This window comes from Pongo pygmaeus, chromosome 7 (assembly GCF_028885625.2).
Source record: "Pongo pygmaeus isolate AG05252 chromosome 7, NHGRI_mPonPyg2-v2.0_pri, whole genome shotgun sequence".
Taxonomy (NCBI): Eukaryota; Metazoa; Chordata; class Mammalia; order Primates; family Hominidae; genus Pongo; species Pongo pygmaeus.
The window spans coordinates 20,246,504-20,268,880 of NC_072380.2; the positions used below are offsets into that span (position 1 = coordinate 20,246,504).

Consider the following 22,377-nt stretch of genomic DNA (forward strand, 5'->3'; position numbering starts at 1 on the left):
TCTCACAAAAGCAGGGGCCATTATACACCTGAACATAGAGAAGGAACACCTGTTTGTTGTGCTCTGCTTGAGGAAGGAATTAATCCTGAAGTCTGGGCAACAGAAGGACAATATGGACTAGCGAAGAATGCCCATCCCGTTCAAGTTAAACTAAAGGATCCCACCTCCTTTCCCTACCAAAGGCAGTACCCCTTAGACCCGAGGCTCAACAAGGACTCCAAAAGATTGTTAAGGACCTAAAAGCCCAAGGCCTAGTAAAACTATGCAACAGCCCCTGCAGTACTCCAATTTCAGGAGTACAGAAACCCAATGGACAGTGGAGGTTAGTGCAAGATCTCAGGATTATCAATGAGGCTATTGTCCCTCTATACCAAGCTGTACCTAACCCTTACACTCTACTTTCCCAAATACCAGAGGAAGCAGAGTGGCTAACAGTCCTGGACCATAAGGATGCCTTTTTCTACATCCCTGTACATCCTGACTCTCAATTCTTGTATGCCTTTGAAGACCCTCTGTACCCATACTTGCCTGGTAAGCCTATTTAATACCACCCTCACTAGGCTCGATGAAACCTTGGCCAAAATCCTACTAACTGTTGGATATGCCTCCCACTGCACTTTAGGCTATACATTTCAATCTCTGTATCTTTAACCTCCTCGTTAAGTTTGTCTCTTCCAGAATTGAAGCTGTAAAACTGTAAATGGTTCTTCAAATGGAGCCCCCAGATGCAGTCTGTGACTAAGATCTACCACAGACTCCTGTACTGGCCTGCTAGTCCATGCTCCAATGTTGATGACATTGAAAGCAACCCTCCCAAGGAACTCTCAACTGCATGACCCCTACTATGCTCCAGTTCGGCAGGAAGCAGTTAGAGCGGTCATCGGCCAACCTCCGCAACAGCACTTGGGTTTTCCTGTTGAGAGGGGTTACTGAGAGACAGGACTAGCTGGATTTCCTAGGCCAACTAAGAATTCCTAAGCCTAGCTGGGGAAGGTGACCATATCCACCTTTAAACAAGGGGCTAGTAACTCAACTCACACCTGACCAATCACATAGTAAAGAGAGATCACTAAAATACCAATTAGGTTAAAAGCAGGAGGTAAAGAAATAATCAAATCATCTATCACCTGAGAGCACAGAGGGAGGGACAATGATTGGGATATAAACCCCCAGCATTCCAGCCAGCCGTGGCAACCCCCTTTGGGCCCCCTCCCATTATATGATAGCTCTGTTTTCACTCTATTAAATCTTGCAGCTGCAAAAAAAAAAAAAAAGAAAAAAAAAAGAAAGAAAAGAAATCTCTGAAACATGGGGATAATTGTAATTTCTACCAGACAGGCCAGTTGTGAGGTTTAAAGGAAATAGTGCATATCAAGCATTTTGCTCATGCCTGTCGCAGAGTAAGGGCCCTACAAGCACTGGTCTTGATTATTATCATCATAACTCATGAGTGACATGTCAGGACTTGAGTCCAGGCCATCTCACTCTAACTCCAGGTGTTTCCACTATGCCACATCCCCAGTGTGGTAGCACAGATGGCTCTGGTATAAGGGATTGCTTGAGATCAGCAGAGTGAGTTTGTCTGGATCTCAGCAGCCCTTTTAATCCCTCTCTGTACCTAGAAAAAAACAGTGCAGGCTGACAAAAAATACCATGGCAATTACAATTAAATTAAAAGTCAACAATCGACCATTTATTGGCTGACAACTTGTTTGCTTTTAATATTCTCTTCTATGGAGTAGAAGTAAGCACACCTTAGTGTATTTGTGTAGGCTATCTGGACAGGTGGCAATCTGTTGCAAACTGTACCCATTCGTTTATATTTAATTGCTTAAAAAAATTAAAACTACTCAATTGTTTATCTAGTATGTGGAAGTAAGCACCTCTAGGAAGCCTAAGGCCTCCTAGATACACCTCCTTGACATCATTTTAAATGGCGTAAAATTTCCTTAATTAGATTTTTTTAATCCATGTTGCTTGTTCTTTAGGAGCTGATTATAGCTTACATTTTAGCAGTATTTTGTGCAAAATAGGTGCTCCAGAATATGTATTTATAGATACATGACCCCTGCATGAAAAACACCTGTTTTTCACAGTGAATCTCTAAGGGGTGAGGGATTACACATTTTGTGACTATCAAAATGGTTTAAACTAAAATTGTACAAATAATTTTTTATTTACTGATAGTATCCTGTGTTCCATGCACTGGGCTAATCCATTTAGGATTCCAGATGAAAATGACTCCGAAAAATATCTACTTTTTTACAAATTAAAAAACTGGAGTTGGTCTTAGTCTGTTCTATTTTTGCTGCTGTAACATATTACCACAGATTGGGTAATTCATAAAGAAAAAAGATGTATTTGGATCACAATGCTGGAAGCTGGGAAGTGCAAGTGCATGGCACCAGCATCTGCTTGGCCATCTGGTGAGGGACTTCTTGTTGGGTCATAATACGGCCGAAGGGTATCACATGGAGAAAGGGCATTTGAGAGAGAAAGGAAAAAGGGGCCAAACTCCCCGCTTTTGTGACTAACCCACTCCTATGATAATTGCTTTAATCTATTCATAAAGGCGGTGCCCCTAGGACTTCATCACCTACTAAAGGTTCCACTTCTCAACACTGTTGCATTGGGGATTAAGTTTCCAACACACAAATTTTGGAGGACATAGCATTCTACCCCTGGCCTCCAAAATTCGTGTCCTTGTCACAATGCAAAATGCATTCAATCCATCCCAATAGTTTCAGAAGTCTTAAGTGGTTCCAGTATAAACTCAAAAGTCCAAAATCCAGAGTCTTGTCTAAATTAGATATGGGGGAGATTCCAGGTATGATTAATCCTGAGGCAAATTCCCTCCAGCTGTGAGACTGTGAAATCAAAACAAATTATACTTCGCCCTTTGAATTTGCAGGTTTCACATCCTTGGATTCAACCAAACGCAGATCAAAAATATTTGAGGAAAAAAAATAAAAATAAAAATAAAAGATAAAAATAATACAAACAAGAAAACAATACAGTATAACAACTATTTACATGGCATTTCCATTGCATTAGGTGTTACAAGTCATCGAGAGAGGATTATAGTACATGGAAGGATGTGTGTAGATTATATGCAAATACGATGCCATTTTATGTAAGGGACTTGAACTTCCTTGAAGTTTGGTATCTGTGAGGCTTCCTAGAACCAGTCTCCTATGGATACCAAGGGATAATTTATCTACTTTCAAAAATAATGGTGGAACAAAGATAGAATAGACGTTCTCATTTCAAAAGCAAGCAACTGGGAAGAAGAAAGGGGTAACAGGTCCCGTGAAAGTCCAAAACCCAAAATGGAAAACAATATTAAGTCTTAAAGCTGGAGAATAATTGCCTTTGACTTCATGTCCAAAATCCTGGGCACACTGGAGTGGAGTTTGGACCCCTAAGGCATCAGGCAGCCCCACCCCTATGGTCTTTCTGGGCTCAGTCCACCCAGCAGCAATCATGGGTTGGAGTCTTGTGCTTACAGGCCACCATGCTGGTGCCCCTACAGTTCTGTGATCTTGGAAGTGGCTGTGCATGACATCTTTTCAAATTTAGGTGGAGGAAGTAATGCACCCATAGCTCTTGCGTTCTGTGCACATGCAAAATTTGCACCACATAGACACCACCAAGGCTTACCACTTGCACCCTCCAGAGTGGGAGGCCAGGCCACATCTGGGCCCACTTGAGCCATGGCTGGCACAGTTGAGGGGCACTGCACTGAAAAGCAGACAGCAGAGTCCCAAGGTGGTCCTGGGCAGTGAGCCCATGGAGGGTGCCCCAGGCTTATTCCCAAACCATTCTGCCCTCCTATATCTCTGGGCCAGTAATGGGAGGCACAGCTTCAAAGGTCTCTAAAATGCCTTTGTGGTCTTTCTCCCACAGTCTTAATAAATGGTGCCTGGCTCCCTTTTATCCATACTAATCACTTTAGGTTGCTTGGCCATGCTCTTGGTGTGCTCTCCTAAAGATGCCTTTTCCTTCTTTCCAAGGCCAGGCAGCAAATTTTCCAAGTCTTTCTGTTTTGCTTCTCTTTTAACCATAAATTTCACCTTTAGGTCATATCTTTGCTTTCACATGTCACTATACATGCAGTTAAAACAGCCACACAGCAGCCTGAAGCTTTGCTGCTTAGCTATTTCTTCTGCCAGATATCCTAGTTTATTGCCTCTAAGTTCTTTATTCCATAAAGTCCTAGGTTATGGATACAAGTCTGCCAAGTTTTTTGTAACTGTATAACAAGGATGACCTTTACTCTAGTGTCCAATACCTTGTTCCTCATTTCTGTCTGAGACCTCGTCAGAATGACCTTTACTGTCCATATTTCTATCAACATTCTGGTCACAACCTCTTAACCAATGTCTAAAAAGATTCAGACTTTCTATATAGCTCTCCTCTTCTTCTGAGCCCTCACCAGCATCACCCTTAATGCCTTAACCACAGCAATACAGGCTCTTTCTAGCCTGCTCCTCCAAATTATTCCAGCCTCTACCAATTTTCCAGTTCCAAAGCTGCTTCCATATTTTCAAGTATTTGTTATAGCAGCAGCCCTGTTTCTCAGTACCCATTTTCTGTCTTAGTCCATTTTCTGCTGCTATAACAGAATACCAGAGTGCACGATTTATAAAGAAAAGAGAGTTATTTGGCTCAAGGTTCTGGAGGCTAAGAAGTTCAAGGGCAAGCCTCTAGCATCTGTTTGGCCATCTGGGGAATGCCTGGTTGCTGGATCATAACATGGCCAAAGGGGGTCACATGGAGAGAGAGCACACACAAGAGAGAGGTAAAGGGAGCTGAACTCCCCTTTTATTATAACAAACTCACTCCCATGATAATGGCCTTAATCCATTCATGAGGGTGCTCCCATGATCTCATCATTTCTCAAAGGTCCCACTTCTCAAGACTGTTGTATTGGGGATTCAATTTGCAACATATAAATTTTGGGGGACACATTCACACCATATCAGAGGTCAAAGAGGTTAAATAACTTATCCAAGGTCACAATCAGTAAGTGACGTGGTCAGGATTCAAACCCAGGTGGACCTGGGCTATTTCCTCCCCTTGGCGATGCTACCTAGTGTATGGTGGGCCACATAGCAAGCACTCAGAGGCAGACTACACATTACTTTCAAAAGCATGGACTCCTTTGTTGCTCCCAACACCCTTGAGGGATGCTCTTCATGTACAGCAGGGATTTTCTAGGTGTGATCACTGACCAGCTATATTAGCATCACCTGCAAACTTACTAGGGATGAAAACTTGTTTTGACTGAATTGCCCACTGTCTCCCAGCAATCAGAGTTTTAACAAGCTCTCTAGGTGATTGTTGGACAACTTTGAGGTCAGAATTTACAGACCAGATCGCATTGAGGAAGCTGTAAATGATGGTGGTAACTGAGTGACTGGTAACTGAGTAATTGGTAACTGGCAACTGAGAATGGTCCCTAGGCTGCTGGGGAGGAGCTACTCTGTGTTGTAGCTGCTCACCAGTATCGAGACTCTGAGTGGCCAGAGCCTTAGGGCAAGCGATGAATTATCTGCACTGAACACCGACTAACTCAATTAATCGTCATGGTAAAAAGCACTTGCAACCCATAAAAATTCAATTTGGCATTGGGAGTGCAGCTGGGAGTCTTGCTTAGAATTGTGCCCCCCAAAATTAGATTTAGTGCTTTTTATTGCATGCTGAACTATATCAGGTTCTTATCAGCTTCCCCTCTGGCCCCGTAAGCCTCTCCTCCCTGCAGTGATGGAGCAATTTGCACGTGGCCTTCCCTGTCCTCTTTCCTCAGAGTTCCTGGGAAGGGCTAGATCCTCCTCCCCAAGCTCCTCTCTAAGTCTCTGCATGAACAAAGGAAGCTGGAACCCTCTCTCCTGGACCCATAGCTTTTCCTAAATGAGTGCTACATAAGCCCCTTTTTAGAGGTAAAAAAGATAACCAAAGGGTAGTCTTGAGGATGAGGAGCTGAAGGGAGAAGAATATGGATGGTAATGGTGCACATTAATATTGTACAGAGTACAAAGCATTTTCACCTCATATGTCATTTATTCATCCAATTTCTCTTGAACTAGATAGTATTTTGATGCTCATTTTAGCAATGAGAAAAGTGATGCTCAGAGAGTTTAAGGCATTTGCACAAGTTTTCATAGAAAATCAAAGGAGCTGAAACCAAAACATGAATCTTCGGACTGGAAATCACTAATCATCCTACTACACAGCTAGGTATGTGATCTCTCCATAGCCCCTTTCATCCTCTCCCACCCTCCCCTTTCTCAGACTGCTTCTCTGAGGGACCGCACACCTGCTTGGGCTTGATTCGTGGGTGTGGACATGGGAGGTCATTCTACAAAGGAAGCATGTTGTCCCTGTGAGACACTGAACGAAAGGACTCATGGCACCCACCTTCTCCTGCCAGGCCCTGAGCGGGGGGCTGAGGTCACTTACCCAGCTGCCACTTGGGGGAGCACATGGTCTGCATCATCCAGATGGGCAGTGTGGGCTCCAGGATGGCCACTCCCATGTTGGCAAAGCAGATGGACCCTGGGGAGACCATTCTGTGAGCAGCTGTGGCTGCTTGAAGCCCAGACACTCCCCGCCCAATGGGAGGTCATCGCCAGCTTACCTGCAGCCACCAGGATGTAAGGGTCTTTGAGAAGCATAAAGAGCGGAGTCCCCTTGGCACTCTGAGAACGTGGATAACAAAAAATGTCCATTTGTACAGTGCATACATCTCTCCTATTTTCACAGAATCTGAGAAGGTGCAATTATGGGCTTAGAGACCATCTACAGAAGGTCCTTTACTGCAGAGACCAGGAACCCCAGTACAGGGAGAGAAAGTGACTTGTCTGATGCCACAGAGGAAGCTGGAGGCAGGACCCCTCCTGTGTGCAAGGTAGGCACTGTAATATTCACAGATAGAGAAGCAACATATTCCAGCCATGACTCCTGCCTTCACGTGACCATCAGCAAGGTCAGAGTGTATTGGTAGCAAGGTCAGGGTTGGACAACAGATGTCTGGACTCCTGGTTTCCACTAGATCTCCCTGGTGCTAATATTTGTCCTGGGAGAACCACAGGCAGAGCACCGAATCCCAAAAGCAAGCACAGAAGCCATAACTCAGAAAGCCTCTCAAGCTTTCTGAATTCTTCATTCTGATCATTTTGAGCCACACCGAACTAAGGTAGAAGAAGCAGGGTTAAAATACAGCCTAAACATCCAGGACCCACTCTCATCAGGACACACTCTCATCTAAACTTGGTTGCCCCACCCTCTTTCCATGCATCCCAGCAGTCCCTCAGCCATCATTATTGCCTTTGCCTAAACTACACGTCCTTAGTTTCTCCATTGTTCCATGTTCTACCCACTCTTTAAAGTCAAGCTTAAATGGCTCTTTCTTTTCCAGAGTGCTCCCTGACTCAGTAGCTGGGGCTTCCCTCTCTTTCAAACATCCTGAACACTATGTCCTAATCCTTCATGGTGTTTACTACATTCTATCTTGTAATAGATTTTATCATTTTGGTATGATAATCCTCTCTGCATACACACAATAGTGGATTGATAAATTTAGGGATCCTAAAACTAAAAAGATCATTCTCTTACCCAATTATTTTTCAAAGTAAAGAAACTGATGTAAATCATTAAAATATACATTTAAAAGTCCAATAAACCCTTTGACCCAACAGTCCCACTTCTAGGAATTGACTCTAAAGATTAATGCCAACATTATAAAAATGCACTCATGCAAATGACAGCACTATTTATAACTACAAAATACTGAAAACTACCTAAACATAGGAGATGGAATAAAATATGGTGCACACACATTGTGTACCATTGTGTACACATACACAATTGTGTGTGTGTGTGTGTGTATCTATATATACCTACACAGGTGGTAAATAATAAGAAAAGATTCTGTGAACTAGTGGAGTAATCTTCAGGACATACTATTGAGAAAAAAAGGAGAATGCAAAAAAAGAATACGCAGTGTGCTGCCTTTCATGTAATAGAAAAGTGAAAAATAAGAAAACACATAAGTGATTTATTTTGAGGAAAAAACACTAAGACACAGGAAAGACAAACCAGAAAGCATTAAAATTGGTTACCTACGAGTGGTAGGGATGAGGGAGGGGGAGGGTTAGAAAGACTGGAGGGATTGACACTTTTTGAGTACACCTTTTTGAATAATTTTGACTTTTAGGCAGTAATGTTCTATATATTAAAAAAATAAAATTATTTTAGTGCTATGGGCTGAATGGAGTCCCCCCACCTTAGTCAAATTAGTATGTTGAAGTCCTAACCTAATATGACTGTGTTTGGAGACAGTATCTTTAGGGAGGTAATTAAGGTTAAATGAGGTCATAAGAGTGGGGGCTGTAATCTGAAAAACTGTTTTCCTTATAAAAAGAGGAAGGGACATCAGGGCTCTCTTCCTCTGTGCATGCACACTGAGTAAAGGCCATATGAGGACACACCGAGAAGGTGGCTGTCTGCAAGCCAGGAAGAGAGGCCTCACCAGAAACCAAGCCTCAACAGTACCTTGACCATGAACGCTCAGCCTCCAGAGTCGTGAGAAAATAAATATGTGTTGTTTAAGCTACCCAATCTGTAGTATTTTGTTCTGGCAGCTTGAACAGACTAATACAATTAGCCGGAATGGAGAAAAAAAACTAAAACTAAATGCAAAAAAAAAACAAAAAAAACCCACAAATGGATGCAAATGAATTTCAAATGTATCATGCATTATATAATCACACTAAATGTAGAAAGAAGAACTAATGCAAGTACGGTAATTTCTAGATACAGTATTTGGCTATATTCATTAAGTCTAAGGGAAAAAGAACTGAAAAAGTCTTGAATATTTCTTGGTAGCTTTGTTTTTTTTAATGGCATGGGTAAGTATTACAGAATTATACAAGTAGGTAAATTTTTTTATCTATTTGTATAATAGGTATTTTACCTATTTGTATAATAGGGGGAGACAAATTTCTTACTTTGAAAGAAGGAGAATACATGTATGGGATGGGGCAAGCAGGGAAAAATCCCGTGGAGTTGGGCTGGAAGTGGAGGTCTCAGTACAAACTCGTGTGTGTGTATTAGCTCTGTCATCAAGATGGCAGGGAAACAAGGTGACCCCAATGGCAAAGAGCACATTGAGTGCCCATAGTTGTTTTTTGTTTTTTTTTTTTTTTTTGAGACAGAGTCTTGCTCTGTAGCCCAGGCTGGAGTGCAGTGGCATGATCTTGGCTCACTCCAAGCTCCTCCTCCCAGGTTCATGCCATTCTCCTGCCTCAGCCTCCTGAGTAGCTGGGACTACAGGCACCCGCCACCATGCCCAGCTCATTTTTTTGTTGTTGTTGTATTTTTAGTAGAGACGGGATTTCACTGTTAGCCAGGATGGTCTCGATCTCCTGACCTCGAGATCCGCCCGCCTCGGCATCCCAAAGTGCTGGGATTACAGGCATGAACTACCGCGCCCGGCCCCATGGTTTGGTCTCTAAACACCATTCCCTACTAACAAGAACCTGGGCTCCTTGGAGAAATGATTTCAGGGCTGAGGCAGGGAAAGTACAACATGAACGTAGGACATATTTTTGTATCAAAAAGTAAAACTTTACTCAAAAAACAATGAAGGTATGCTAAAATGACACAGCAACTAGTTAATGGGCTTTGACTTGTCAAATCTAGGACAATTTGAGCATCAAAATAATTAAGGACTGGGGGCCAGGAGTTCAAGGCCAGCCTGGGCAACACAGGCAGACCCCATCTCTATAAAAAGTTAAGCTGGGTGTGGTGGCATGCCTATGTAGTCTCAGCTACTCAAGAGGCTGAGGCAAGAGGGTCACTTGAACCCAAGAGTTGGAGGCTACAGTGAGCCATGATCACACCTCTACACTCCAGCCTGAGTCACAGAAAGAGGCCCTGTCTCCAAAAAAAAATTAAATAAGTAAATAAATAAAGAAAGTGATGAACTACAAAAATAGGACTCCATGATTCTACAATGATAATATCAGAAAATTTTTTTTTAAGTTTTTTGTGAACATAATCACATGTACATAAAATTATTATATACCTATTAGGTATAAATATTTATAAATATATACGTATAAAGAGAGTAAGAAAGGAATGGCTATTGCTTTTTTGTTTTTTAGAGTATTTTTTTTGAGAGAGTCTTGCTTTGTCACCCAGGCTGGAGTGCAGTGGCTTACTGCAACCTCCACCTCCCAGGTTCAAGGGATTCTCCTGCCTCAGCCTCCTGAGTAGCTGGGATTACAGTGTGCACCACCATGCCCAGCTAATTTTTTTGTACTTTTAGTAGAGACAGGGTTTTGCCATGTTGGCCAGGCTGGTCTCAAACTCCTGGTCTCAAGTGATCCGCCTGCCTTGGAGGAATGGCTATTCCTTACAGCAAAGTGCCAACTGATGATTTGGATGAATTGGTGAACTAGAAAAACCAGTATTTTGTAAACATTATAGTAAAGATTGGGTCAGTCAAGAATCATCAATGGATAACAAATCTAGGCAGAAAGGAAATTTAAGAAGGAGTAGGAGATTTATATGACTTTACAATGTCTCCCACAGGTTATTTATTACTTACAGGTGAAGAAGTAATAACTACAGAAAAGACCCAGACAACACCTTGACCCAGTGATCAAAATGGACATCACCACTGAGAGGCGACGGGCATTAAATACCTCCAGACATGACACTCAGAAGCCCACGGTATCATGAAGAAACATCAGACAAACCAAATTTAGGAATACCCTATAGATAATTGCAGTTTTCACAAATGTCAGTGTCATGCAAGATAAAGGCTGAGAGCTTTTCCAGATTAAAAGAGGCTAGAGAGGTTTGATGCATAAATGTCTTACACAATCATGGACTGGGCCCTGCACTAGAGAAAAAAAGACTTCCATGGAAGACATTATCGGAATAATTGACACAATCAGAGTTGGCACGGCAAATTAGACTAAAGTATTATATCAATGTTAAATTTCCTGAATTTGATAGCTCTATTGACATTAAATAAGGAAATAATCCTGTTCTTAGGGAAAATGCTCTAAAGTATGAAGGGATAAAGGAATGATACAATCAATCTACTATCAACTGGCTCAAAACATTAGTGATAATAATAATGTATATTTGTTAGAAAGAGAGAGAATGGGCCGGGTGCAGTGGCTCATGCCTATAATCCCAGCACTTTGGGAGGCCGAGGCGGGTGGATCACTTAAGGTCAGGAGTTCCAGACCAGCCTAGCCAACATGGTGAAATCCCGTCTCTACTAAAAATATAAAAATTAGCTGGGCATGGTGGCGTGTGCTTGTAATCCCAGCTACTTGGGAGGCTGAGGAAGGAGAATCGCTTGAACCCAGGAGGCAGAGGTTGCAGTGAGCCAAGATCACCCCACTGTACTCCAGCCTGTGTGACAGAGCAAGACTCTGTCTCAAAAAAGTAGATATTTGTGGGAGCCTCACTTTCCTGGAATCTCAAGCTGGATTTACTTGCTGAGTAATTCACCACTGCTGCACAGTTAATAATAAACAGTGGCTGAACCACCTGGATGAGTGTCCCTATGCCTGGGCCAGGGTTGGAGGGGTGCTGGGCCCAAGCATATTCCGGGCCTGGGAGCCTGTGCAGAGGGTATTTGGTGCTCCTTGCCCTGAGGAGTCCTGGATGGATGGTGGTTATGACTTCCCTCCCCAGGACCCAGACATCCTACTCCTAAAGCCAGTTTGTAAAGAGCAGAGAATCTCAGCAGACTGCGGGACACTGCTAGTCACTCTGGGGGAATTGGCATTCTAAAAGTATTGATTATGTCATAGTTTCAAATTCTTTCAGATGCTTCTCTGTTCACCCTCGATTTCATTATCTGTAGAGTGAGGCTAAAAATTGTACTTATTTCATGGAATGTGTAAGATGCAGCATAGATGGCACACTAAGCTGAACTCCTGGCGCGTGAAAAGCCCTGAAGAATGATGAGGTGTTAGTGTCATGACTTCCAGAATACCCTGAGGAACTGTGGAATGCAAAGTCAAGGCCTTTAGATCAAACATTTTTACACTTGATGCACTTTCTTACTTTTTTTCCTTCGTGGTGGGATATGGATTTTCCAGAGCCATTTTTGGCTTAGAGTCAAACAAGTACCAACTCTGATATTTATTAACTGTGACAGAATGACAGTTAGGGATATTCACAGAGGAGGTATTTTATTGGAGAAGAGGTTGTCTAGGTGGCCCCCAAAGCCTTCATCTCTGAGATGATGTTACAGCTCCGAATACTCAGTCCCCAATGTCATTATCTCCTAGCTATAATTATATGTGGGTGTGCATATATATATATATATATATATATATACATGGAGATCTCCAGATATACATGAATATATATGTATAAGCACTCCATATATGTGTGGGATACATATATATATATATATATACACACACACATTCTGTATGGCTTTTTTGATTCTTCACCAAGGCTCTTCCACCATCTTTGTCCAACATCAAGCCAAATACATCACTATCCCCCACACTACCTGAAATGTAACCCTATCCTGGAATCCAAACACAGTTCTCACTTTCCCTGACTCTATTCCTCTTCACTTTTCTTCTTATGGATTAGCAGGCATGCCTGGGTTCCGGCATTCAGCCATCCTGTATAACTGTTAGAAATGGAGCTTTGTGTCTGCTTACCTCAGGAGAGACTTTGGAAGGCTGTAGGATGCAAAGCTGGAGTGCTAAGAAAGAAAGAAGGCGAGACAGTTCAGCGTGTCTACTGATTAGCTGGGGGCTCCAATAACAGCTGTAGTGCTACCACCCTATTATGTACAAATTTAACTCCCTGAGTTTCTTCTCTCTTTACTACAATGGGGCAGTCCTTGATCCATCAAAATATGTCCACATCGCCCCTTCTTAGTGAAGACTGACACCACAACATAATGCATTACCAACCTCACCTGGGCTGTCACCTGCTGAAGGCTCTGTTGGTGACTTACCTCCATCCAGTAGTGCCAGGAAGGCCAGGATGAGGAAGGGTGCAGACTTCCCAACAAACTCATACATTACACTTCCAAAGGGAGCTCCCACTGGAGAGGCAAAGGAGACACAGATTCCAGAGGTGAGGGTGAGTCCTATCCAGTGAGAATTGTCCACATTTACCCCGTGAGCATTTGCAGGCCTGCTAGGGGCTAAGCTCCACCTGAGGCTCTGGGAATTCAGAGATGGAGATATGATCCCTGTCCCCAACAAGCCCACTTTCTAGTGGAGGAAATGTTTGTGTCTGTGTGTGTGTGTGTGCGCGCGTGTGTGTGTGGAGGGACCCAAATAATTAAAGCATGGTGAAAGTTTGACAGTAAAATGTTGCATGCAGTGAAAGCACAGTCAATGTCTCAGGAAGTTCAGGCAGCCACGAGGGCTTTGCCAAGTGTAGAGTATCTGGAGGGGAAGAAGCTTGTGTGAAGAACACAGTGGTGTCAGAAAAGAGTATGTAGTTGGAGAAGAAAAAGAAGAAAGTGGGTGTTAGCAGAGTATGAATATTTGAGAGGAGAAAAGTAGAGCCTTGCATATGCAGGAACCTTGTATATGCAGATGAGTCACGTACTTGGCCTTGCGGCCCATGGAGAAACACTGGGGAGAAACACCACCGGCTCTGGGCTCAGGAAGATTCTTCAGGCAGCATAGTGGTGGAAGGAGGGAGTACACAAGAGGGAGGCTGCTGCCAGATTCTAACCCAGAAGTGACAAGGAGCCAGGAGTGGCTGTTAAGGATCTAACAAGCTTGTTCATTTGGGAGCTTATTCATTTGTGACGTGATAAAGGACTTCAAGATGTGCAGGTTGTAGCTTGGGCATTTGGGTTGATGGATACTAACAAATAACAGGGATTCTGTTTTCTCTGCTTCCCATGGGGCTAGAGGGTGGGGCATAGGCCGGGCAAGAAATTTCAGGTGTTTTCTTTTCGATGAGCTTGTAAGCTCCTAGAGGGCAGGAACTATGCCTGGGGCTTCCCACCCTACAGTACTGGCACTGTGCTTGGCATGTAATAAGTGAAAGTATGTAGCTTGTCAATTAAGTTGTATGAGGGAGGAGCCTCAAAGAAAGGGTAATTTTATCGTTTGGAGCTTGGGTTTCCAAGCCCAGAAAATCGGAGTCTGTATCCTGGCTGTGGCGTTTCCTAGCTGTGTGATCTTGGATGGTGTTTTCGCCATTCTAATTTTCATCTCTATAATGGGGAAAATCATTCCTACTTTCATTCCTGGTGGTGAGGAATAAAAGAGATTATGCCTGTAATGGATTTAGCAGAGCATCTGGCAGCAGCCATGCTCTGGTGCTGTGTGCATGGGAACCGAGGCGAGGCAGTGGCCTCTAGTTCGGGGAGGCCCACTTCCTCCAACAGGCTGGGCTTCCGGACCTTTCTCCGACGTTTATGTGTTTCCCAGCTTCTTAATGAGAAGGAAATTTAACCTTTTCTCAGTGACATTTCTGAAGGAGTTGAAATAGGATGAGGCCAACAAGGGAAGGAAAATACTCGTCTTCCACACCTCGGGAACACCTGCTTCCTGGAGTCCCACCCTCCTGAACCCAGAGCTCCAGCTGGTGCCACTTACCCAGCAACCCCAAGGCCAGGCCCCCCAGAGCAGTTCCCATGGCTCGTCCTCTCTCATGGTCATCAGTGTAGACACTGGCCAGCATTCCAAGACCTGCGCAGAGAGTGACAGACGCAGCTGGCCCCCCCGGGGGGCTTCTATCCGCCTCTCAGAGCCCTTAGTCCGACCCTGTTATCTCTTTAGTGACAATCTTAGCTAGAGTTTCAGTTTGAGGGGTTTTACAAGACTTAACCCATAGTATTTTTCAAGTACTGCCCTCCCTAGTCCCCCAAGCCCCCACATTGGCCACTCCTGTTCAAAATATTGTTGAAAGTGCAAGTCCTCTGGGAAGGATAACACAGAAACTCCATTGTCTGATTATACCATGTTTCATAGCATTTTCTCATTTCCTAGCACATTTCCCTAAAGGAGGCGTTACAGAGCAGGTCAGGGAAAGGAAAATCTGGGCACACAGAGACCATTCTATTTAACAGGAGTGCCCGGGGAAGAGCAGGAAAGCACTGGAGACCTGGAAGAGAGTGTGGGCTGGTGCTGTACGGCAGCTGGACTCTCCGGCCTTCATAGCCATGGGTAAAATGGCATAAAATGCCAACTTCATAGGATTGCATTAGATATTGTATTCACCAGTACTTTGAAAACTGTGCTGCTATTACCGGTAGTATTAACATGATTATTCTTATAAAGCACTAAGAGGGAGACAGAAAAAGGACGATTGAGTGGCACTAAATAAAAGCCTGCCCTTCTTCATGGTTTCACTGGAGGCTTGTTCTGACCTGAGCTAGCTGCATCTGAATATTAGCAGAGGAAGTTATGTCAGGCTCAGAGATCTATGGACCCTGTTAGAAACTCTATAATTCCTTTCTTTCTTTTTTTTTTTTTTTTTTTTTTTTTTGAGTTAGGATCTAGCTCTGTCACGCAGGCTGAAGTGCAGAGGCACAATCATGGCTCACTGCAGCCTTGACCACCCAGGCTCAAGCCGTCCTCCCACTTTAGCCTCCCAAGTAGCTGGGACCACAGGTGCACACCACCATGCCTGGCTAACTTATTCTCTCTTGTTTTTAATAGAGATAGGGCTCTCACTATGTTGCCCAGGTTGCCCGGGTTGGTCTCAAACTCCTAGAATCAAGCTATCCTCCTGCCTTGGCCTCCCAAAGTGCAGGGGTTACAGGTGTGAGCCACTGTGCCCAGCCCAATTCCCTTATTTCTGAATCACAATTTCTACCTATCCAGATGACATTTTCCTTAATTTCTGCATGTAAATATAGGATCTTAGGTAGTAAGAGATGTGTGTGTGAGCATGCCTGCGTATGTGTGTGCGTGATGAGTTGCCAGTGTTACCTGCAACAGATGAAAATGAAGATCCAATGCCTTGAAGGGTTCGGGCCACAAAGAGTAGAGAATAGGTCCCAGAAAAAGCAAACACTGGGCAGAGAGAATAGCAAGATAACTGCAGTTAGCAAATTGCTTTTGCTTCCCCAGCCGCCAGAGAACATGCCCGTGATACTGCAGATATGAATCATGATGCATATGTTTTTAATAAAGCATGATGACTGTTCCCTGTTTTTTGAGTTGTCTTTTCAATCTCCCACTCCTCAGTTTTGCTTTTTAAATGGCAAGAAAACTGAGAAACCACAGAAGTATAAACCAAGTCACCACACAGCAGATGGAAGGCTGAGTCTCTACATCTCTTGCCAAGAACCCAACATTCTGTCCACTGAAATGAGGGATGTCCATGAAGCTCAGTGTCCTAGGCTGGAAACTGGTTCTTAGATCATACTCCTGGATCCTCCATGTGCAACACCCAGATCTGGTCTTTACCATTGCTGGGTCCCACAGGATCATCTGGAGTACAGTGACAGTAAGTAGGTGCTTTGAGGATTATAGGAATCGGGTAGAAAATAATATCTTGTGATACAATCAGATCCTTTTTTATATCTTATATTGAACGATCTTTAAACCAGACAAAATCAGCATGTATTAAATTATACTGAATGCGCAGCTCTGCTAGACTCTGTAGCAAATGCAAAATAAAAATAACATCTAGTTATTGCCCTTGAAGAGAGTCAGTCTGTTGAAGATGGACACCCAGGAAACTGAGAACCAACAGGAATATGTCATCCAAAACAATAAGAGAAATATGGCTCTGTCCTGCCAGGCTCCCAGGCAGTCAGACCTAATGGTTATCTCCCTTGTTCCCTGAACACCTCCATTATCCTATTCTTTTTTCAAGGTGCCGAGATCTCATATTGTTCAAACACACACGCTTTATGAAAAATATGTGCAGTTAACGCAATCCTCACAGGGTCCTGAGTCGATATACATCCTCAGTTTAGGAAGATGATGGGATTAAGAGATTAAAATAAAGACAGGCATAGGAAATTATAAGAGTATTGATAATTGGGGAAGTGATAAATGTCCATGAAATCTTCACAATTTTATGTTCAGAGATTGCAGTAAAGACAGGTGTGAGAAATTATAAAAGTATTAATTTGGGGAACTAATAAATGTCCATGAAATCTTCATGATTTATATTCTTCTGTCACGGCTTCAGCAGGTCCTTCCATTCAGGGTCCCTGACTTCCCGCAACACAAAACTAAATCAGAGGGTGCTGGTGGTCACGGTAGTTAAGTCCAGACATGTCTCACCTCCAATTCCAGAATAATGTCTCCTAGGGTAAGAATAATCTCCTCGAAGTGTCTGAATCAGAAGAATTGTAATCCCTTTGCCCATTCATTACAGATGTCTTTGGTTGTGTTTTTAAACTTCTCCCATTACTTCCCAGCAGACATGATCACACTGAACTTCTCCTTGTCTCCCAAAGATGCACATTTTTGGTCTCTCCTTTCCTGGCCACCAGCATCTTTTCTCAGACTTTGTTATTTCCAATCTTTTCTGTCTACTCTTCCAATGTCCTTTGAGAATAGAGTGACCCACTCATCTTGGTCTGCCCAGAACTTCCTTGTTTTTAAAACTGAAACTCAAAATACCCCCACAAAAACAGAAAGTCTTACATCCTGGGAAGCCCCTCACTAAGGTGTGGATATGGGTTGTTTGTCCCCACCAAATCTCATGTTGAAATGTGATCCCCGGTGTTGGAGATGGGGCCCAGTGGAAGGTGTTTGGGTTATGGGGAAGGATCCCTCATGAATACTCTAATGTCCTTCCTTAGGTGGTGAGTGAGTTCTCACTCTACAGTTCTCTCAAGAGCTGGTGGTTAAAAAAAGGCTGGCACCTCCCTCTCCTCTCTCTTGCTTCCTCTCTCGTCTCTGCACAGCCAGCTCCCCTTCACCTTCCACCATGAGTGGAAGCTTCCTGAGGCCCACACCAGAAGCAGATGCTGGTGTCATGCTTCTTGTAGAGCCTGCAGAACCATGAGCCAACAAACCTCTTTCTAATATAAATGACCCAGCTGCAGGTATTCCTTTATAGCAATGCTAAATGGACTAAGATACCCCTCAATTGTAGGCAAACCAGGAGAGTTGGTCATTCTATTTAGGAAGACCAAAGCAATTATTTTTTTCACTTTGTACCCTTTACATGGGCCACCATTTCACTCTTGATTACATTAGGCATGGCTCCTAGCTGGGGGGTGGAGGGGTTAAGGGTAGTAACGGGCATCAACAATCTCTTTTAAGTATTTTTTAGAACATTGGACAAGGATACCCTAAACATCAAATGTATTTTCTTTTGGTTAGAATTAGGCCAACTCCATATAACAACACAGCTATCCTATGGAAATAATAATTATTTAACATATATAGTTTGGTATAAGTTAAACAATAATTACTTAACATATACAGTTTACTTTAAAAGTAAAGCTTTTAACACATGAGTTCTTGGCAGAGAATCAGGCAAGGATATCATGCTAAAATGTCTCAGATCCACTAGCACACCACATTGTCTTACTTCTCAGCGTGTGTCTCATGTCTCCCCAGGCAACCATCATATACACTTCTGATAGCTGGAATCATGTCTTTTCATTCTTTATGTGACTATGGCCATCTGGGCATTATACATGCACTGCATAAAGTTGTGTGGAATTGCATAAAGTTGTGTGGAGTAAATCTTAAGGCTCATTTGATGAAATAGGGCATCTGGCATCTTATTATTTTTAAATTTGCTGTCTAACATAGGCTGAACTTCTAGAAGTTCCATGAACAGTGCTAATTTGAATTTCTTCATTTCTTCAAGTCCACTAAAATTTCACATACAAGATGTAGTTCTCAGAGAGAACCTCACATCTCAAGTTCTTGCACTTTGCAGGCTTCCAGCCCAGAATGCAACAAATTCTTGTTAAATATTGGGTTAGTAGGAATCAAGTCCTGTGTTGGGAAAGAAGAAAAGTTGAGGAAGAGAAAGAGAGAAAGTAGACAAGGAACAGAAAGGTAATAAGAAAAATGCGAGGCATGTTCTCACTCATAGGTGGGAATTGAACAGAGAACACATGGACACCGGAAGGGGAACATCACACACCGGGGCCTCTCATGGAGTGGGGGGAGCGGGGAGGGATAGCATTAAGAGATATACCTAATGTAAATGATGAGTTAATGGGTGCAGCACACCAACATGGCACATGTATACATACGTAACAAACCTGCACGTTGTGCACATGTACCCTAGAACTTAAAGTATAATAAAAAAAAAAAAAAAGAAAGAAAAACGCGAGGGAGAAGGAGGTGTGTTGTTGGAGAGCAGAGGATCAGCAGGGCCATCGGGAACCAAGGCTGGATCCACAGGCTGCCTTCCCCTGCCTTAACCTGCTAACGCTAACCCTTTTCATTCCTTCTTCCTTTACTTCTCATCATCAATTTCCAGACTTACTTTTCTCATGTACTGTGTTTATCCCATCTCCATTTTATTAGAAACATTTAGCTGATCCTGGATAGAGTATTTGTCTTTCTCTTTCTTGTTTCTTTAGCAAATTTACTTTCCTAAGCTTAACCTTTAAAGTCCTTAACTGAAAAGCAGTAGGCTTTTTGGAATTTTCCAGATGTTATTGTCCAATTTCCATTTTTTTGTGAGTTGCCCTTTACCATGGCATATCAAAATAATATCATTGCTTCTCATAGATGGAAAGTTTGTATTAAACTTGCTCAAGGGATTACTGATGCATACATAACACACACACACACGCACACACACACACACACCCCATAGCATACGTATTCAAACAGCTCTCATTATGTCCAGCTGAAGTGAAGTGAATAAAATATCTGTTCTTCTATAGCAGAATAGACCAATTCCAACTAGACTGAATTGTCACTACTGTTCTAGTCCACATACCAAAAACAGCAGAGCATTTAAATCAATATCCCAGTCTGCTTAGTCAGATGCCTAATTACTTTCTAGGTTACCCTGCTATCTACACCGCATTCACTTGATAAAATCAAAGGTAATCAGTGAAGGGAAGAAAAGAGGAAGCAAATTACTTACTAACTGTGGAGAGAAACATGATAACAAAGCCAGCAAACATGGGGATATGATATCCAATCCTAAAAGGGAATTGAAAAAACAAGATACAATTCCAACAGGCACTCATATACTTGGACTACATTTTTAAATGTAAGTGGGAGCAGAAATGCAGCTATTTGGGTGTATGGTAAAGCATGCCTCTGAATGTAGTGTGGAGATGAAATAGGGCATGTGGATGAGTATGAGCAAATAAACAAACATGCAGATATGACCATAGATTAGGGCCAAAATTCTCATTTCCAGAAAGGATAGCCTAGGTAGAGTGTATATCTCTTGAAAATATCAGAATAATCCTAAATACAACACCTGGGAAGCCAGTGCACTAGATTACAAAAGGACTGTCCCATTCATACCCTTTTCCCATTCAAGCCATACTCCAGGTCACTGATATAACATCACAGCACACTGCTGTTCATGGTTCTCTTCTCAGTACTCAACACTCAATATATCACTAAGAAAATCTGATCCCATGACATTTCATCAGTAACATGTTATTCTTTGAGTAACGAGCTTTCCAAATAGCTGACTCCCCTGGGGAACCATACAAGTGAGTATTTCTTCTTTTTCCCTTCCAACCCCCTTTCTATGCTTTTCTAGTCCTCCTACTCCTCTGTGCCCTGCGGGGCACTGCACCCAGTGAGATACCTGTTGGTGAGAGGGCCCACAAATGGGTTGACCAGAAGTTGCATCACAGCCTTTGAAGCAAACAGAACCCCGACCCGGGTATTCTCTTCCTCCAAGAATTCTGTGCCTTGCAAGCAGTTGTTTTTATGAGCTGAGATGGCTTCAGTGGCTGGAGGTAGGATGGTGCTGGCAGTGTCATTCATCCATGCTATTCCACTAGGCATGCTTTCTTCAACAGCCGTGGTGCTGTTATCGAAGAAGGAGAAGACCGTGGAAAAGGCAGGAGAGGCGAGGGCGTGTGGGGAACTTCCGGCATGGCCGAGGTGCAGAGAAGAGTTGACTTCTTTGAACTCCATGTCATATAGGAAGGTGGGCACAACTGGCACTGAAAGTCAAAGAGGATAGGTGATGGGGGCTAAGGACAGATGTCATCTTACCACTGAAACTCAAGGGGCTAAGGACAGATGTCAATTCTACTGAAAGTCAAAGAGGACAGGTGATGGGGGCTAAGGACAGATGTCATCTTACCACTACTAGGATCAGGGGCACTATGATGAGGTTCAGCCTTATGCCCAAGGCTGGTGTCTGGAGTGGCATGGTTTAAAACCCACTAAAAGACTGTGTCTGCCCAAGTTATCCTATTAGCTAAAGTAGCTAAATTCCGACCTTATACAGTTAGTCCTCATTGTTCATGGTTTCCACATTGGCTAACTCTCCTACTCACTTAGATTGACATGTAACCCCCCAAACCAACACACACTGAACTATCACGACATTTCACAGATATGTCCAGCTCTCACACAGACCTGGCCAGAGGAGGGGATGGGAGGAGGCAGGGCAGGGTGGTCAGAGGAGCCTCAGCTCTGGGACCCCTGGACAGGGCTTGAATCCCAACTCTGGCACCTGTTAGTGGAGAGGCCTTGGGCAAGTCACTTAACACTTCTGAACTTCTTTTTCTCTTTTATAAAGAAAATATAAATTTTATAAAGAAAATAGGATTGACCACAATGTTTAAGATTTAAGATTATAATTGTGTGTGTGTGTGTGTGTGTGTGTGTGTGTGTGTGTGTGTGTGTGTGTGTGTGTGTGTGTGTGTCTCCCCTGGGAGCAATGATTCAGTATTCACTAATTCAGTGTTTGCAGCGACTTTACAGAGTATAACTATAACTACAGAACTATGAATAATGAGAAGTGATTGTATTGTATTAACCACTTGTCTCAGAAAGATCCTTATTTAAAAACATATGTTTTACCCAAGAGGAGAAACCTTTTAGTGCCCATTTATACACGGGTATAACTTAATGTAATGATTAGGATAGTATCAACTAAAAAAAGCAGAATTCTGAGGGAAAGAACCACATGGAAGGCAAGGTCTTGATAAGAAATCGGATATCCAAATAAAATATGCCATTTTTATGGAGCACAGGCCAGAAAGGCACCGCTGTGAGAAGATGTCGCTGCCTCAGAGGCACTTGGAGTCATTAGCACCTTGAGAAGACAGTTTGGGGAGGAAGAAAAGCACAGCCAGTTCTGGCTCCGGGCCATCCTCTTCTCCAGTCTGACCCTCTCTGGACCTCCTGCTCTTTCAACCTCCTGAGTCTTTTAGCCGTGTTTGACAAGTGTCAGACTCCATTTTCTGCAGGGCTTTTTTTCCAGTCC

At 43.1% G+C, this 22,377-nt stretch overlaps 1 protein-coding gene across 4 annotated transcripts in view; it reads right to left on the reverse strand.

Moving 5' to 3' along the window:
• The window catches only part of SLC18A1 (solute carrier family 18 member A1), a 38,327-nt gene that overhangs the window by 13,520 nt on the left and 2,430 nt on the right, over window positions 1-22,377 (reverse strand). For 3 of the 4 annotated variants that reach the window (XM_054498845.2, XM_054498848.2, XM_054498846.2), the window contains 8 exons: window positions 20,740-21,103; window positions 20,056-20,114; window positions 15,960-16,043; window positions 14,622-14,714; window positions 13,013-13,102; window positions 12,711-12,754; window positions 6,641-6,701; window positions 6,463-6,558 (listed from right to left, as the gene is read on the reverse strand). In XM_054498845.2, the coding sequence (XP_054354820.1) occupies window positions 6,463-6,558; window positions 6,641-6,701; window positions 12,711-12,754; window positions 13,013-13,102; window positions 14,622-14,714; window positions 15,960-16,043; window positions 20,056-20,114; window positions 20,740-21,103 (891 nt within the window). The remainder of the gene's footprint in view (window positions 1-6,462; window positions 6,559-6,640; window positions 6,702-12,710; window positions 12,755-13,012; window positions 13,103-14,621; window positions 14,715-15,959; window positions 16,044-20,055; window positions 20,115-20,739; window positions 21,104-22,377) is intronic. The other variant, XM_054498847.2, reaches the window with a different exon arrangement.